The sequence below is a fragment of the Etheostoma spectabile genome, chromosome 16, assembly GCF_008692095.1.
Source record: "Etheostoma spectabile isolate EspeVRDwgs_2016 chromosome 16, UIUC_Espe_1.0, whole genome shotgun sequence".
Taxonomy (NCBI): Eukaryota; Metazoa; Chordata; class Actinopteri; order Perciformes; family Percidae; genus Etheostoma; species Etheostoma spectabile.
Window position 1 is genome coordinate 20,619,023 of NC_045748.1, and position 18,906 is coordinate 20,637,928.

General features: G+C 40.4%; 1 protein-coding gene and 1 long non-coding RNA gene across 6 annotated transcripts in view; one reads left to right on the forward strand and one right to left on the reverse strand.

The window, feature by feature from the left end:
- LOC116703853 (uncharacterized) overlaps positions 1–3,956 on the forward strand; it is an 18,617-nt gene extending 14,661 nt beyond the window's left edge. Inside the window, exons 2-3 of the long non-coding RNA XR_004335526.1 lie at positions 1,990–1,993; positions 3,798–3,956. This is a non-coding gene — a long non-coding RNA (uncharacterized LOC116703853). The remainder of the gene's footprint in view (positions 1–1,989; positions 1,994–3,797) is intronic.
- nars1 (asparaginyl-tRNA synthetase 1) overlaps positions 1–18,545 on the reverse strand; it is a 30,676-nt gene extending 12,131 nt beyond the window's left edge. For 2 of the 5 annotated variants that reach the window (XM_032538814.1, XM_032538813.1), the window contains exons 1-15: positions 18,305–18,545; positions 16,563–16,645; positions 16,311–16,376; positions 15,358–15,450; positions 15,171–15,260; positions 14,356–14,434; positions 13,217–13,287; positions 12,514–12,600; positions 11,129–11,350; positions 9,976–10,175; positions 8,846–8,981; positions 8,371–8,484; positions 7,451–7,582; positions 7,051–7,182; positions 3,786–3,925 (exon numbers count right to left, since the gene is read on the reverse strand). In XM_032538814.1, the coding sequence (XP_032394705.1) occupies positions 3,794–3,925; positions 7,051–7,182; positions 7,451–7,582; positions 8,371–8,484; positions 8,846–8,981; positions 9,976–10,175; positions 11,129–11,350; positions 12,514–12,600; positions 13,217–13,287; positions 14,356–14,434; positions 15,171–15,260; positions 15,358–15,450; positions 16,311–16,376; positions 16,563–16,645; positions 18,305–18,347 (1,680 nt within the window). In that variant the 5' untranslated portion in view covers positions 18,348–18,545 and the 3' untranslated portion in view covers positions 3,786–3,793. Of the gene's footprint in view, positions 1–2,293; positions 3,926–7,050; positions 7,183–7,450; positions 7,583–8,370; positions 8,485–8,845; positions 8,982–9,975; positions 10,176–11,128; positions 11,351–12,513; positions 12,601–13,216; positions 13,288–14,355; positions 14,435–15,170; positions 15,261–15,357; positions 15,451–16,310; positions 16,377–16,562; positions 16,646–18,304 lie in introns of those variants that run through there. The other 3 variants (XM_032538812.1, XM_032538811.1, XM_032538815.1) reach the window with 3 other exon arrangements.
- Positions 18,546–18,906: the final 361 nt, after the last annotated feature.

The window sequence follows — 18,906 nt, forward strand, 5'->3', positions numbered from 1 at the left end:
AGTTAGTATTTTTATACATTTTATTTATCAGACTTTTACTATATTTTGATGTTCCTCTGTTCTGTTGTGACAAAACTAATTATTATCTTATTATTTAGTGGGAACTCATAACTACCAATAACTAATGTTAGGGAAATCTGTTTATGTTTTGTTACGCGTTTCTGGATATTTAAGTCGGACAATATTTCAGCATATCAGATTTTTAAATAACCAAATATTTGTATCGTATCGGCCTTAAAAATCCTTTATGGGTCGGGCTCTATAGCGGGATGATAAAGACAAGTTCCAGTAATGTTTTGGCTAGGCTGAGTGTTCTGATGGTCTGAAGGTCATTCCATCTGTTTGTTCTGGTTTTTTAATAAGATTTGAAAACACTGAAGCAACACTAACCTGTAAAACTGTCTGCTCAAATAAAACAGCATAATGATGGTGACAAGCAGGAAAGAGTTTTTGGTTGCAAACTGGTCAGGTTTCTTTGAAATGACACCAGTTTTTCTAGAACTGAAGTTGCATTTCCTTCTTCCTTACTGGAAGTCCCAGTCCTTCTCCACGCCCATCCGCCTGCCAGGCTGTCAGCTGTGTGTGCTCTGCGTCGTGAAATGCCAATCCCAATTATTTCATTCTTGGTTGATTTAAAAAATCTATTTGAGTAAAAACAATGGACAGAAAGCCCATACAACAAATACCCAGCCATAACGGGAGAGGCTTGAATTTGGATCTGATTTTTACTCTGACTACCTTCTGGTTGCCAGCTGTCATTTTTGACAGAATTGTGTATCATCTGGCCAGTAGGGATTTGAACCAGCAACCTTTGGGCTACTCCACGTCTGCAACCTCTAGTCGCCTATCACCCAGGTTGCCTACATATTTTTGAAAGTCCAGCTTATAAACTCATGCTTTTCCTCCTCACTTCACAATGCAACATGGTTGTACTCAGGCTGCTAGAATCCACACAAACTGAAAGTTCCTCATAGTCACTTTAAAGTGGGGGGATCAGGGGCTATTCATTCATAATTTTATTTATACATCATGTTTTAACCATAGACTGTCAATCTATGGTTTTAACGTTAAAGATACATGTGGAAGGCACAGTACATCCTTAAGCTTACTTGTTTTTTTTATCTATGGGTGGCTACCACAGTGACTACCTAATCCATAGTAAGCATCATCAGTGTTCTGTGCATTTTAAGTAATTTGTTGGATTCACATTAAAGTATTTTTCAGACATTTGTGGATAAAAAAAATTAACAAAAAATAATTTGGCGACCCCTTTATGGCATTATATATGTGCCTCATTCCGCAGGTAGATGCTGTAGACACTCGCTCAACTTTTCACAGCTACAAATGTTCCACAAAACCAACCAATCAGAGAAAGAAACGCTCAATTCTGATTGGCTGTTCGTCTCCATTTAGATTGCAAGTAGCAGGAAACACATATGTATGGGGAACAGTCTTTACTTTGACAACACCTGCACTGATTCCCTAGCAAGGGATATTTTTGTAGTTGCTAGGGGCTACATGGAAAGATTGTGGAGCAGCTTAACTAATAAAAATAAAAATTGAAATTATAATGTATATATATATAACAGCTAAAAGAGCTTAACAAAGATGTTTAAGCCAAAAATAGGTAAAAGAAAGCCTACTGAGAAGGCTTACTTCATGTTAGCCTACTACTACAACAGCTTTATTGCCGATTTTTAAAATCAACAAGACCATAATTCAAAAAATGAACATCATTCTGTGTTGTAGACTTAAAACTAGCGATTGAGACCACAAACTCATTAAGAAAACGTTTACTGGGGTAATAAATCAAGTGAGAAGTGGATCACTTTCTCACAGACCTCTACAGAAACCGACCTCCTTTTGTGACTGCCCGTGTTACTGCCCCCCCCCCCCCCCTTCATACCGAACCAGATGCTTTGTCCATTAACATTTACAGTCTATGATGTCACACCAGAAACACATCTGCGAATTAATGAAGACACTAAGTCAGGTAGTTAGCCTGTAGCTAGTCCTTAACTAAACATTCACTTGTTTGCTAGCTAGTTAAAAAGTCGTTCAGTTAGCCTGTAGCTATTCCTTAACTAAACATTCACTTGTTTGCTAGCTAGTTAAAAAGTCGTTCAGTTAGCCTGTAGCTATTCCTTAACTAAACATCCACTTGTTTGCTAGCTAGCTTATTCATTTGCTTACACAAGATTTATGGGAAGTTTACTTTGACATGCACTTACGGAATACTTCAGTGTACTGATTCTTCTAGATGTATGTTTTTCACTTTTACACAATTTCTTTCTGCTGTTAGTGTGGTAAAAAGTTTTGATAATAGTACTTTTAAGCCAGGCTAAGTTTTTAAAGGTCAAAAGAAAAAGGGCTAAATAAATTAACTTGGTTTGCCTTAAGATGAAATGACTAAAAACATGAAAATTAAAGTGGGTTATAAAACTGAATCCTCAGCAGGTGATGCATTTTAGCATTAACCACCACTCAAAGACAAGGTACAAATGATGTGAACATGGATGTGACATACAGAACCTAAAGAAAACCTTCAGACAACCATCTGTTTGAATCCCATTTATTCAAGTAGTTTATCGAGTTGAGTATTTTCAGATGAAAAGGCAGAAACAGACGAGAGCTGATACCAATTTGATGGGCCGGCTGCTGCCCATGTTACGTTACTACCTTTGATTTCTAGACCTAGTTGTTTTATTTCAGATTATAAGTCAAATGTTCCCAAATACATGAAGAGTGCACAAAAGCATGGCTGTTTTTTGTGATTTGACTTTGAACCCACCAATGACGAGAAAGAACTTCACCCAACCACCAAGACAGTCAGGATAATGGATGGAGGAGCAGAGTGCGAGATGAAGAAGTACTGTGCCTTTCCTGTTTTACATCAAAATACATACAGAAATCAACAAAATATTCAGGTCACAGTCCAAATCCTCTAAGACACTTACTACAGCAGAGTTTTTTTTGTGTGCAATTTTGGTAGGTTTGTTACTGAAGCGCAATGCAATCAAAGAAAAAAAACAAAAAAAATGTCTCCTTGGTACAAATCTTGGAATTATGAGTCGCTGTGACCACTTATAGCTTGATTGGAAAATGATTGTACCATTGAAATCCACAATGGCTGAAAGTTCCATTAATTTAACTACTGACAATGGAAGAAATACAAATTACTGAACAGCTGCTGACAGGCTGTTTTTCAAATACATTTTCAAAGTAATGTGCACTTATTAACTTCTATTTTGATTGGTTCTGTGTGAAATTATGATTATGTGACTTTACAATTGTCATGCCTGCGACTACATTTTTAGTTCATCATTACAAATTCCCATGGACAAGGTTAATAAAATAAACATTAAGTAAAAAAAAAAAAAAATCAATTTAAGATGGAAAAAGTTATTTAGCAGCATTCAAGACATTTGAGACATTTTTTCCAGGACTTGCAGAAAATTACAGGAAACAACAGTGTTATCTGTTTGAAATCAGCCAACGAGCACGAGCAGAGGCAGAAATGATCTGATTCAGGTTTCAATTCAGAACAAACCAAAATGAAGATGTGAACTCTGAGGCAGAGCACAGCAGGTGATATCTAACTCCGTCTGAGTGAAGACATGGAGCTCTCCGTGGAAATTCTAACTACTGAGGTTTGATACCGAACCTAAAACTGCCAAAAGGACACAACAGAATTCTTTATTTTATTTCTTATTGTAGCAATACACTGTATGGCTCACAGGGTGATGCCACATGCCAGGTCCGATATACTAACAGGATGTGTGTGAGTGTGTGTTTAGGGTCGGCAGCGCTGGATGAATCGGGGGTACAGGCAGACGTCTCTGATGTGATGTCTGTTCAGCAGCCAAGTGAGGAAACGCTCCAGACCCAGACCGTAACCGCCGTGAGGACATGTGCCGTACTTCCTCTGAAACACAAACACACAGCAGCCTGTTAATACACACAAATGCTAAAACAGTAAGAAAACAAGGAACAGTGGCCGGGGTGGGCCAGTGGGTAGAGCAGGCACACATATACTGAAAGGTTTGTGCCTCAATGCAGAGGTCCAGGGTTCGAATTCGACCTGTTTCTCCCCTAGCTGTCCTTTCAAAATAAAGGCAGAAAATAATCTTCAGAAAACAAGGTAAAGGTCTGGACCGATTTTGGAGAATCCACAGGTCAGCAGGGCCTGGTCCATGTCCTGCTGTTCCTCAAATTTAATCACTGTCTACAGCTTTTACAAGCTTTATATTTTCATCTCAACACCTCACTGACTAGGATTCTGGTAACCAGTACTGTTAATCTGTAAAGCCCTTTCCTAGGGGCATTTTCCCCCTCATCCTTGTTAGGCTTGTTCAGACTGCCAACCCAAATCCGTTCTATCCAAATTCTAATTAGATTGATTTTAGAACGTCTGGAGAGCAGTCTGGGGACTCCTTAAACCTGCATTCTATCTGAATTCCAGTAGGGGGAGACACATGCATTACAAAAGGAGGTCGGTTTGTGTAGAGGTCTATGAGAAAGTGTCCCACTTCTCACTTGATGTATTACCTCAGTAAATATTTTCATAATGAGTTTGTGGTCTCAATCGCTAGTTTTAAGTCTACAACACAGAATGATGTTCATTTATTGAATTATGGTCTTGTTGATTTTCAAATCGGCGATAATACAGGGGGTGTTTGGGGGCGTGGCTATGATGTGATTGCCAGTGTTTAACATGACAGAGTTTAACGGCTCCTCCCTCACTCCTCCCTCTCGTCTAAAATCATCACAGCTGCAACCAGGATGGCTGCGCCCAGAACGTCAAACTCGACAACTTATAGCAGATCTCCATGAACCAATGGGTGACATCACACATGCTCTGTCCAATAATATTAACAGTCTATGCGTAACATGCAATAAACCATGGTCGCAAAGATGTGCATTTGCTATTTTAACAACGCGGGCGCTGGACGGGAAATAGACATATGCGTCGGTCTTAAGACTCGATGGCATCAGTGTAGATCTCGAGTACTGCTGTGGAGTGTGCAAGTGGAGGGTCCAAAATTTACACTCCTCCTCAAGGAACTGTTCATTCCTCCGCTGCGCTGTACTCAGATGAACAGCGACTGGCCTGCCTCTGCCGCCAGCGCCCAGAGCTCCTCGTTCTGCCGCCCGCAAACAGACAGGCGGATGTCGCCGGAGGACGGGCTCTTTCATCTGCATTATGGCTGGAACGGTTCGAGTGACTCGAATAATTTGATTACTAAAAATCGTTAATGCAACATTCTGTGCCTCGAAGCTTTGTTTAATAATGTAACTAATGTTGTACGTCTCACTGTGTTTCTGCACGGATGATTATTACTAGCGCACAAGGGGCTGACGCTGGACAGAAGACTGACAGCACAGGTTACAAAACGAGAGAAAACAACAGGAAGTTTGGGATCATTTTAAGTTGCAAACATGGTGCTACATCATGTCTAGGGCTTGGCGGTGTGGAGAAAATCAAATATCACGATATTTTTGACCAAATACCTCAATATTGATAATGCAACGATATTGTGGCGTTGACTATTGGTGCTTTCACAAAATATTTACACAATGAGATTTTTGATAAATAATCATCAGTAATGTGGATATAATAACTAAGTGGGTAAAGGCAAATAATAGAATAGTTACAACAGTCTGGTAAGTTCAGAAAATGACATCACTTTACTGTAATGCAGCCTTTAAAACCAGGAAAAGACAATACTTACAGTATGTCATATTACGATATTCAAAATCTAAGACAATATCTAGTCTCATACCACAATATCAATATAATATTGATATATTGGCCAGCTCTTATCATGTCAGTAGAAAGTGTAGCCTACTCATCCATGCTACGGAACCAACCCAACCACAAGGTAACATAAACTAGTGATTGCCAAATGAAGCTTCATGAACCAGTGTCTTGATTTTCCAGATGGGGCTCTGGGTTTTAAGAGAAAGGCCTAAGGCACTGCAAATCAGTGTATTCTCAACCCTTTGTTGAACAGAGAGCGCCATCTAGTGGGCTCAGAAAATAAAGGCGCTGGTTCATGAAGCTTCACTCGGCCATCATTAACATAAATGTCTGCTGCCCTCATCCACCGCACTGTTTTACACAACTATAGCACGCAACTCTGCAAATAGTGATGTTTTACAAACAAGATAAAACGAAAGCCGTCAGTTTGTAATCAAACTGGTTATTAGTTTGCTACTAATTTTGACAAATGTCTGTAAATTTAGCTATGCCGGTGATGCCTGCATTCATTCTTTAGCTTTTCTCCTTGAGCTGGGCAATATATCGATATTATATCGATATTGTGACATGAGACTAGATATCGTCTAAGATTTTGAATATGGTAATATGACATAAGTGTTGTCTTTTCCTGGTTTTAAAGGCTGCATTACAGTAAAGTGATGTCATTTTCTAAACTTACCAGACTGTTGTAACTGTTCTATTATTATCCTTTACCCACTTAGTCGTTATATCCACATTACTGATGATTATTTATCAAAAACCTTATTTACAAATATTTTGTGAAACCACTAATAGTCAACACGACAATATTGTTGAGTTATTGATATTGAGGCATTTGATCAAAAATATTGTGATATTTGATTTTCTCCATATTGCCCGGCACTACTTACTCTTCACCCACTTTCTTAAAATGTGTCCCCCTGAACAGTGTAGTTGAATAGCCCTGCTGTCAGCTTTGCACCGTCACATTTACCCTCGGCTTAGTGAACAGCTTTTTTGCATATCCAGTGCAAAGAGCATAATCTGTAGTATACTCAATTACTACAATAATCGATAGCTGCAGCCCTTATCTGCACAGAGCCTACACCGTGAGCCTGGGACAGGCTCGGCCATGCTTCATGCAACATCAATAAAGAACCAGAGAATATTTAATGTTGGGCTTCAATAAAAATTCGCTTAAATGATGAATCAATTCTCAGAATTGTGTATGACAGGCTATCAAACAGAAAGGTTATTCCTTTCTGGGCCAAGATGCAACAAAGCGAATAGAAAAACTCGTTGTCGGTTACCTGGTCAGTGTACCAGTAGTATGGGGTCGGGTCGATTCCCTCCCTCTTGTATCCCTCCAGCAGCTCCTCCGAGTCCCAGATACGCATCGAGCCTCCGACAATCTCACCAACATTTGGCATCAACAGGTCGACCTACACACACGATTACACACAAAGATCATATAGCTCATAAGTTCCAAAATAAATTCATAGCTTCCTGCAACCCAAAAACTTTCTTTATGTGGAGTATCAGTTTAATCCCATCTTGGCTCCACACATCAGGTCTGAATGTTATTAGATTTAGTTTAGAGCATTATATACTCTGCACCTATCCCTTGTTTCAGACCACTGCAGGAAAGAGCCACCCTGATGTGCCTCCTGGTTTTGAACTAAATTTGAGTTTTGCCCGTGGTGTCCGTACCGACTCAGTGAGACGTTTGTCCTCGGGACAGCGCTGCATGTAGAAGGATTTGATCTCAGCTGGGAAACGACAAAGAAGGATGGTCTCGTTGATGGCATCTGTCATCAACCTCTCTGGAGCCTCAGGGATGTCCTGAGAGGGAGACAGACAACAGACAAGTCAAAACACAGAATTAAATATCAAATTCAGGCCACACTTAAAAGGGGGATTTCACAAATAAAGAAAGATTTAAGTAGGTTTGAGTAACAATTTCTTCAATCTTGTTATTAATGAAACACAAAGCAAGGACATATCTTTGTTTACTATAGCTGCTTTCCAACCAAGTAGTTACAGGAACGTAGTTATAGGAACAGTCCACTTCTAAACAGTTCTACTAACTACTCTCCCCAAAACCAGCTGTGCCATTTGAATTCACAGACCTTTTGTTATTCTAACACAGCCATCTAACCACCACTATGTGGAAAAGGGAAAAGACCCAGGTCATACAGGAACTGTGGTCTGAGGAACTTAATAATCCACAAATTGGTCCAGTCAGAACAGTGTTATAGGAGCGTTATGTTCTAGGAACTGCAAAAATGTACACTGTAGCACAGATCTTTAATAAAAAACACAACTGAACATCAGACTGAGAACAACACAGACTCAGCTAGGAGCTCTTTCACTACCTGCTACACAACTAAGGGATAACATCAATCCTCAAAAGCCTAAAACATCCGATTTGTTTATGTCTGTTAGTGCTAGCTGAACCTGCATCCAGCAGAACCAATGACGTACAGGAAAACTACTGACATGAAATCAAAGTGATTTCTGGGCTACTGAGTCATGATTTGAGCTCTACGGACAAGAACTCACATGACGTGCGTTGGATATTCTTGTGTGTGTGTGTGTGTGTGTGTGTGTGTGTCATGTTTAATTGTCACCTCTCCAAACTCGTAGTAGGAGCCGTCGTCCTTCTTGACGTCGTGCTCTCTGAGCCACTCGATGGCTTCAGTGTAGTTCATCCTCTTGAATGGCCTCTTGGGGGGTTTGAAGTTCTAGTGGGGAAAAAAAAACATAGAAATATATATTTACTATCAAATTTCTATGACATATACAATTTATCCATGGGGTTATGAAGAGCATGGGATCAAAAGCTCCAGCTGCTACTAAGTGGAGCTTGAGGTAAGATTGTTTCAAATGTCCAGAGTGAATTTTGAAGCTCAACATTACCACCACTGTTATTGTTGTCTATTATCCATGTATATAAATCAACTGTAATTGATGAACGTTCCACCAATGAGCAATTTGTTTTTGCACTAAATCAACTGTTATTTAGGAAGCCATCTGTGACAAAACGTTACACCCAGTATAGCTTGAGCACGTTTCAACATATTCAACAAAAAAAAGGTGCCGTACGGGGTTGATGTCGTAGAGCAGCGGTGCGGCGGGGGATTTGAGCACTCGGTCCACCACGTCACACACCAGATCCTCCAGTCGGTTCAGCAGGTCATCAAATGTCATGAAGGGACACTCGGCCTCGATGTGAGTGTACCTGAACACAGGGGGGAGGGGATCAACCATACATACACACTGTATTATATATATGCAAATCTCAAACAAGCTTAAATGAGAATTCTGGTTGATTCCAACATGGAGCTCTGTTGTTTGGAGGTCTGTCAGTAGAGAGAAAAACGAAACCAATCGGTGCTGCCTACACCGTGTTAGAGTTAGCACCCAACAAGCTTAAACAGGTTACATCTACAGCAGTCAGATTCACTGTGTTCACTCTGAAGGAATCACTGCACATTGGTTGGTACTTTTAATGACATTTTGAACATGTTTAGAGGCTAAAAACAGGTTTATAACTTGCCCTGATTTAGCCTGTTTGGTGCTAACTCTAGCAGGAGGATAACACGGTGTAGGCAGCACCGATTGGTTTAGTTTTTCTTTCAACTGGCAGACCTCCAAATAATATACAAACAACAGAGCTACGTGTTGGAATTGACCGGAATTCTCCTTTAACAGGCTGAAGACTGCTGCACATTGACATCAAGTACTTCCACATACCATGAAGCCCAGAAGCTAAACTGTGATCATGGTTAAGCATAGGGATTTGCTTTTGCATAACAGATTCATAAAAAAAATACTGTACTGTTCTCAAGAGGGGAGGAGAGTGAGATAAAAGAGTCCCTCCCTCCTGCAGTGGTCAAACAGAAAGTTTAATGGCTGCTGTAGAATACGCATCAGTTGTCAGGAAATAAAAACATAATCCTTTAAGTAATGTACTGATATGTTCTCTGTGAACACAGTACAGCTTTTGTCTTTGAACTATATTAATGTTAATTTTGTGTCTGCAAGGATTGCTGATTTTGTGTCATTGAAAACTATTTTACGCACAGAAAAATCACTTTGTGATGGAAAACAATCAACTCACTGGTTGAGCTGTATTTAAACACATTATAGAAAACTGTTATCTGTCTGTGCTTGGCTAAAAGCTAAATGTGACATCGGGCTACTTGTACTTTAGTGTTGAACAGCACGCTCACTCGGACAGGTGTCTGCGGGTGCGGGACTGCTCGGCCCGGTACGACTGGGCGATGCAGAAGGTGTCCCCCAGGGCAGGTATGCAGGTCTCCAGGTAGAGCTGGGAGGACTGGGTCAGGTACGCCTGCTCGCCAAAGTAGTTGAGGTTAAAAAGCGTGGAGCCTCCCTCCACCTGAGTCTGCACCAGGGTAGGAGGAGTGATCTAATCCCAGAAAAAACAAAAACAAAACAAAGACAAACAAATAAGGCAGTTAGAAGTAAGCTCGCACAATTAATCGTTATAAAATCGCAATCTTGTTTCACCCTGTTCACGATTAAATTCTTAAATAACTAACTTTTTTATGACTTTGATGTTCATTTAATTTTACGAGCCAACTGCATCACAAACTCTACTACTTTCTTCTGTGAGTTTTACACTTAATAAATGTATAAAATAGGTTTTAAAGTGTTCCCAAGCACGTCAATCTTTTATCCACTTCTCTTGGTTCGCATAGATCAACAAGCAAAACATTCACCTAGCAGGTTCCCTTATTTTTGCTACCAACACATCCGCTGACAGAAAAACATGGTCAGCAGACCTAAACAGCTGTATAATTCACAAAAGGTTTTGTTGCCACAACAAGTACAAGAATTTTAAGAGTTAAGAGTCCGTGGGGATCCGGGGCCTTGTTGGTGAGGCTGATCGCTGAGGGGAAAAATAATTGATATATACAGTTACAATTGAGTGAGACTAAAGGATAATATAAATTATTGGCTGTTGTTGTGTTAATGAAACACTCAGAAATTTATTTTTAGTTGATTGTTGTCTTTTAGTTCTCAAACTACTGAAGTTACAATCCTTCCCTGCTCACTCTCCTGCTGCTGTATCAGATGTGTATTAGTTACTGCTAATGCAAATCTATTATAGGAAACCAGTTCCTACTGCTGCGGCTCCAAATTAAAAATTCAAGAAGACATGGGACAGGGATCTGAATATTACACTGGATGATGAGGAGTGGGACAGAATCTGTAGGAATATTAAAACTATGTCACGCGATGTGAGGGTGCGCTTCATTATTTCAAGAGTTCAAGATTATGCTTCGCTTCTATTGGACTCTGTCCAGATTGTTGAGAATTGGTCTGACAGAAATAAACTCGGGTGTTGGTGTGCTTCACCTCGTAGTAGCCGCGGCTGAAGAAGTGGTCCCTGAAGCACTGTGTGACGGTGGATCGGACCCGCAGGACCTTGGAGACGTTCTCTCCTCTGATCAGCATGTGCCGGTTGTTCAGCTGGACGTCCACATCCGACTCTTCATTCAGCAGGTTATCTGCCCCCCCAGCTGGAGCTAAGCCAACCAGCTCCCAGAAGTCACAGTGCAGCTCGTGGCCTCCGGGCGCCTGGAAGAGCAAAACAAGACTGACCACCTTCTTCATGTTTCTTTATACTGCATCCAGCCTGCGGTATTACTGCATCCACCCTGCGGTATTACTGCATCCAGTTTGCACTATTACTGCATCCACCCTGCACTATTACGTAAACAATACTGTTTTCCATAATGGAATTAGAGAAACCTTATTTCTACTAGAGCATGCCATGTGTCCGCATTACCAAGTTTTTTTTTAAGCTTTTTACATGTTTTACGTATGTGCAGGTCAAAGACAAAGACAGGGAAAGTATCTCCGTGCCAGCAGAGCTAAACTAAAACACACTGTTAGGTCAGGTAAGTATTTACAAAAACCTAACTAACCTGCTGCATGTACAAACCCAGATTCCAATGTAGTTGGGACGTTTGTAAAATCGAATACAATGAGTTGCAAAAACTTTCCAACCTATATTCAACTGAATAAATTACAAAGCAAGGTGATGTAACACAGTGATAACATGCCCCTGTCCCAGCTTTTTTGTAACATGCTGCAGGCATCAAATTCAAAATGAGTGAATAATTGCGCACACAAAAAAGAAATAAAGTTGATTGTTTCTGAACATTAAATATCTTGCCTTTGTATTGTGTTCAATTGAATAGAGGTTGAGGCTGAGGCGTCTGTCCTATACCATGGCCATATCAACATAGAGGAAACACTGGTTCATGTAAATATGTTGTCTATTGCACCAGTTGATGCTGGTTTCCTTTTTTACATGCATGTAGGGTTGGGCGATATATCGATATCATGATGTGTGACTAGATATCGTGTTAGATTTTGGATATTGTAACATCGTAATATGACATAAGTGTGTCTTTTCCTGGTTTTACAAGCTGCATTACAGTAACAGTGAGTTAGGTCATTTTCTGAACTTACTGTTCAGACTGTTTCACCTGTTCTATTACTTGCCTTCACCCGTTTAATCATTATATCAACATTACTAATTATTATTCATCACAAACTTCATTGTGTAAATATTGTGGGAAAGCAATTATTGTCAACCCTACAATATCTTTGCACTATTGATATCGAAGTATTTGGTCAAACAGATTGTGATCTCTGATTTCTCCATATCGCCCAGCCCTTCATGCACGTACACGTGTTGCAGGTTCCGTCTGTCATGCAGCAGGCGTGTTTACCTGTTTTCCCTCAGGAACAGGAGTGATAGTCCCGTACAGGGCTACAGTACTCTCTGTGGACAACACCAAGCCATTGTAGCACTGGCACTGAAGTCAAGGAGGAGAAAAACAAGTCAGTGTTAGCACCAGAGGCAGGAATACAGCATGACCGGTAACTTGTACTTACGTCATAATCATGATCAACATTTAACTTGAAATATGTATCTTGAACTTGTGTGACATTGATAAGTTGTGTTTGAAGTGCTTACTAAATTTGAAAAATCCAACATGTTCGTTTTGAGCATGCTCTGATGAAAAGCTTGTTTTGATTTCAATGTTTGTATAAGTAAATCAGGTGTGAGGCTTACAAGATTATGTAAGTGTTTGTCATCCACTTATACTCAGTGACAAACAAGTGTGGTGCATGGTAGTGATATCATCAACAATTAAATTTATGTATCTATGTAGTGTATCTATTAATTTATTCTCCTGCCTCTATTTCACATTCTTGATTTTAAGTTGATTCAATTTTGCCACAAAACTAAATTACTTAAAAACCAAGCTTTGTTACAGTTGTCTTTTTGTAAATAATAAAACCATGACAATTAAAACATACACACTTTTAGAAGATAACTTTTCTAAGCTCCAATTATTATATACCATAAAAAGACAAAAGATTAGAACACTACAAAGAGTGTAAAATGGTGAAGTTCTAAAGCTGTACCAGTAGATCAGACAGGACACACTGGAGGAAACCAGTTCCGTCTCTCAGCACAACGAACATCAAGTTCTTCCCTGTAGGAGACAGGAAGGACAGAGAGAGAGACAGAGAGAGAGATGAGTCAAACCCTCTGTCAATGAAATGTAAAAGTAAGAGACATTCTAATTTGAGGCCAAAGACAGAAACAAATTTAACACAAAAACATCTTCTAAGATGTTAAGATCCCTTGCTAAATGGAATGTCAGGTTTTAATAAACAGTTTTAATCAACAGCTAGGATGGCTGGGACTGTTACCGCAGTACCACGGTCATGTGACGCCTACTGCGGGTCTGAGCTTACTGTGACGTGCACGGCCACGTTGTGTCTAACAACATGGATTGTGTCTGATGAAGTTGTGCATGACATGGATTCAAGGTTTTCTAAATACAACTAATTAAAAGATGGAGCGAATCCGACCTTTGGCGAGTTGGGAAGGGCAATGGTCTGTGACACATAACAACATATACGGTAGGGAAGGCAAAGACATTTCTCCGTTCTCAGCTGAGGTAGACACAATAACGTTACAGCTGCAGTGTTTACCATTGCACAATAGCCTAGCAGCTAGCAGAGCGCCCTTCTGTTTATAGCTTTATCCTGATAAAATGGCACAGTTGAATTTCAGCCTGCATGTACGTCTCGTAGTCTAAACAGAGCGGATTATATTGATAGAGAGAGCAACAAGTTAGCAAACTGCCAAGTTGCCCTCTAATCCCCCTAGGCTAAGGTTTAAGCCAATGTTTTTTCGGGGGTAACCCTGTTCACTTTACCAGCGGTAGGCCTATTAACAAATAAAGCCATCGTGTCTTGAGAAGCTCTGGCTTGTTGTTTTGTTCCCTTTTCACTCACTTTACATCAACTTTGCTATTCTCTTTTTCCTCTCAGCAGTACAGTTATACGTTTCTCTCCGCTACTGCTCGCTCTCCTTGCACACGAGCACTGACGTCTTGATGTCACCCTGCGATTCTCGCTCTAACTTACGCCACTCTCGTAACCGCAGAAAATTCTTGCTTTTAAACCGCGGTAAGAACAAAATTCATACTGTCCCAGCCTTATAATAGCTAGTCAAACCAGTTCTATTTGTTTTCATGTGCCAGACTCCTCACCCTGTCTCCTGAGGCGATGAACCCATCCAAACACTTTGACTCTCTGCCCTCTCTTGGCCTCCAGATGATGGATTTTAACCTGCAAACATAGCATAACACTTATGTTATTAGCACAATAGGGCACAACCATATTTGGGCTTGGGTACTCTTTTGGTAATATTTTCTTATTCTTTACTCAGATAGCTCCTGATTAAAAACTAAATGCTGTAAATTTTAGATACTTGTGTTGCTTGGGTTTGGACAATATTGTAAATGGACTGCTGTTATATTACTACTACTACTCAAAGCGCTCAAAATGCAGGTACCATTCACACACTGTGGCCGAGGGTGCGTTACAGATGCCACCTGCTCATTAGATAAACACTCCCACACATTTACACAACTTGGGGTTCAGTGTGTTGCCCAAGGAGACTTTGACATGGAACTGCAGGGCCAGGGATTGGACTACCAACCTTCCAATTGGCAGGCTACCGCTCTACCACTGAGCCACAGCCACCCATTGTACACTAAGAGACCGACTGACGGCTCGCCCAGCACATCTGTTCACTGTAGAGCTCTTTTTCCTGGCTCAAGCAAATAACTAACACTTACAGCTAAAGCCACAACCTCCCTGCACTGCTGAAAACGGTGCTCCTAAAATATTCCTCATTGCAACTTCTCAGCGTCATCCGCTACGTCGCTGCAGCTTGCATTGCCGACATAAAATGCAAATAAAGGTATTGTCCCGTTAGGTCGGAAAAGCCAAATTCCGGAATCCCACCCCTTTACATTAGATACAAAAACATGGCTAAATTGGTAGAAACATTATGTCTAACCGTTTCAGGCTTAGGCAGGCTGGGGTTGTTCTCAATGACTATTTTCTTGGCTTCTTCCAAATTCTTCTCTCTCCTGTCGGTGTCCTCTGCCTGCCACAACAGACATGGAGCAAACATTTAACACTTGATCGTACAGACATATGAATCACAGCTCAATGCTCTCGCGGGAGATGTGAAGCAAACACACCTCCTTCTTTTCTTTGGCATCACACTTCATCTGCTCGCGGTTAAAGGCCTTCTTTGCGTTCTTCATCTGCGTCTTAGAGATCACGGCCCAACGCTGAGGAAGACAGGAGGAGAAACACTAATGAACAGACTAAGAAAAATAATTTAAAAACAACAAATGAAGTGTGTCACTTTATTCTTGGTCATCCAGAGCTAGTGGATTACACATCAAAGTGTTTTTCCTTTACTTTAAAGGGGACAAACCTCATTTTTTCAGTGTTTGAGCCCATACATGTGGGTATCAGGAGTGCCTGCCAACCCAAACACTTAATAAAACAACAGGAATAAGACAACTCAGTCAGTTATTTGTGGGTTGCCTTTGTCAAAAAAACATGGGATTCAACCATTTAGATTTGGCTTCCCTTCCTATGTCACAGGCAGGTTTACGCAAGCCAATCAGATCAGACTGGGCTTTTTGGGAGGGGCACTTTAGAAGAAAGGCGCTAAAAAGTAGGGTTTTAGACAAGAAGGTGCAAACAGGTACTGTATATCATGATACAAATGTGTGAACATTATTGCATGTAATATGTTTTGGTAGGAACCTGAAAAGAAGAACGCTATTTCTCCTTTCAAAATGTTTGAGGTCTTGTGCAGCGAATCTATTGTGCATCTACTGTATCAAGCGGCACCAAGACCTGATTCTGCAGGTTTTTACTCCAATCAAACTCTTGTGCAGCAGAACAGTGACAAAAACTTTCAGCAGATGAAAGTGGATAAATTAATTAGTGAAAACCAATGCTGCAGCTCTGGTTGGAATAAAGGCAGCAAAGTCCAAACAGTGAAGAAAACTGCAAAAGTGAGAATTCTAAAACTAGACAGAATCCTTCCCTGTGTTTATAGTACGCTAATATGATAAAAAGGGTTCAAGTGAAAATGAGGAAATGAGAAAAAGATTTTTTTTTTCTTCAAACCAACCTCTCCCTCCTTCTGTGACTCTACGTAGATGGTTGGAAACGGCTCCTTCCCAGCGAACATTAGAGCCTGTGTTCAGAAACACAGTGAGATGCAAACAGAAAAATTAGTGCAACTTGATCAACCTGTGAGGAAAATGTTAATAATATGCCAATTATTATATTTTGCTACAGTTTTAAACACACGCCTAGAAACAAGAACAAACAACAACAACATAACAGAGGTCCTTATACATGACTGTATGTACTCATTTACCCTGAGAGGAGTTTTGAAGGGTTTCTGCTGCGTGCCGTCCCCATCCTGGTCACTGCCACATTTGTCCGACACATACAGCTCACCTGTGAAGCAGAACTCCCTCACATCAAATACCTGGGGGAACCCTGGATTTAACATGTACTCCTCTTTGTGTACCATGTGCTAAAATGTACAGTTTCCATCTGTTCTAGGAAATGATTACAGGTTTACATCTTCAGTAGGAACCGTTGACTATGGTCACACACAGTGCCAAATACAAGTTAGGCTAGGCAGAAAGTAATATCAGACTGACTAACGCAGTTTTTTTTCCTATTTCTTATACTTTCTGTATATAATTTCTGTATCAGATAAAGGGCTGCAGGTTGGAAACCTCTATATATGGCTCTACCAAGTAATCTGGGCACCGTACGTGTGTTATTCTGATGTGTGTACATTTTTTTCTTTTGAGCTGCTATTAATCCCAATATGGGATTAGCATCTTGTAGGCTATTTGTGGCAAAAGGACGCATGTGCAACTCACACCTGCACTCGACTCACATCAGGCAGTGACGGTTGCTCTACAATTGATCAAGTCCAGACCAAACTTCCTGACCTCAAATGTTGGAGGCGGGCCTAAGTTTGGCTGTGTCCAGGCTACACTGAGGCAGCAACGCCCAGAAAACTATTTCCAGTAAATCATGACTAATTCTTAGCATGGCTGGGCGATATAGAAAAAAAATCAAATTTCACAATATTCTTGACCAAATACCTCAATGTCAATATTGCGACGATATTGTGTGGTTGACTATTGGTGGATTGACAAAATGTTATTTACACAATGAGATTTTTGATAAATATGCTCCAGAAATGATTTAATGACTTAGTGGGTAAAAGTAAATTTTGTAATTGAACAGCTGGAACAGTCTGTGAAGTTCAGAAAATGACATCACATCACTGTAATGCAGCCTGTAAAACCAGGACAACACTTATCATATAACCATATCCAAAATCTAAGACGATATCTAGTCTCATATCGCGATATCGATACAAAATCAACAACAACAGATATATTGCCCAGTCCTAATTCTTAGGTTTCGCCAAAGAAGTACGTTTTCTTCTGCCTCCTGACGTAATATTGCTGGAACCAACCTCCATTTCCTTTAGTAAGGTACAGTCAGAGCTTTAAGGAGGCAGTTACTAACAGTCACCAGACCTTTTGCTTGGGACAGACCCAAAGACATAAGAATAACATTAGATGAAATGTGTTAAGAATAGTATACAGACCATTCTGACCCTACATGTGGTGACACGAGGCGTTTAAAGACAAAACCGAAAGCATCGCAAATGACTTAAATATCGTCCTTGCTGACTTGTTTACTTTTTACATCGTTAAATTCCAGAGAAAGAATGACACCGGGTTAATTGACTGACGCAGCCCCTTAGCTGTTGCACAGGCACCTGACAGCTGTCATTGGCTACAATATTTAGCTTACTGTTTCCTCCGTCTGGCTAATTTCTTTACCTTTAATGCGTTTCATTATCTTTAATGAAATTTAGCAGGCTAACTTGGCGCTAAGTGACTGTGTAACCCTGTTCCGAATAAACGGATATCAAGTCAGAGACCTACAGAATCAGAAATTAGCGTTAGCTAAAATGCTAACTGCTTGCACCACTGCAGCTGATGCAATGTGCTAGACACACGTTTGTCTGGGAGTTAGCTAGCGCACTAGCGGGCTAGCTCAAGCTAGCTTTTTCTTTCTTACCCACTGAGACCTGTTCCACACCTTTCGTTATCTCCGTCGCCATGTCAGACCAGGTGTTACGACAGTCCGCTGAGAAGTGGAAACTGAAGAATATTTATTCAAAAAATGGAAATGAAACGCCAATAATGTACTGTGGGTGGTGATTCAGCTGCGGAAAATGCAACTTTACATCAGCCCCGCAACGGCACAGCAGCAGCACGGGGAAATCGAGGGAAGGCTTTCGGCACAGTTCACTGATTGGCTAGCGTGTAAACGTCACTTCCATAACAGTAAATTCAACTGGTGGGGTTCCTTGTCAGTTAACTGGTTACATCCATTGGTTGTAAAATTAATTTACATCATAGGCAAAAGGATTAGGGCCAAATGTGAAAAATGCATTTGAGTTCAGAATTCTGACATCTTTCTCAGAATTCAGACTTTTAAAGTCTTTTTTTAAGTTTCCAAAAAATATATATTTTGCTAAAACTGTACAGTAAGAGCTGATTGTACGGAAGATGATTAAGGCCAAAACTCACAATTTTGACTGTAATCTCAGAAATCTGACTTTAAACTCAGAACCATAGACTGTACATACTATATATTGTATATATATATATATATAT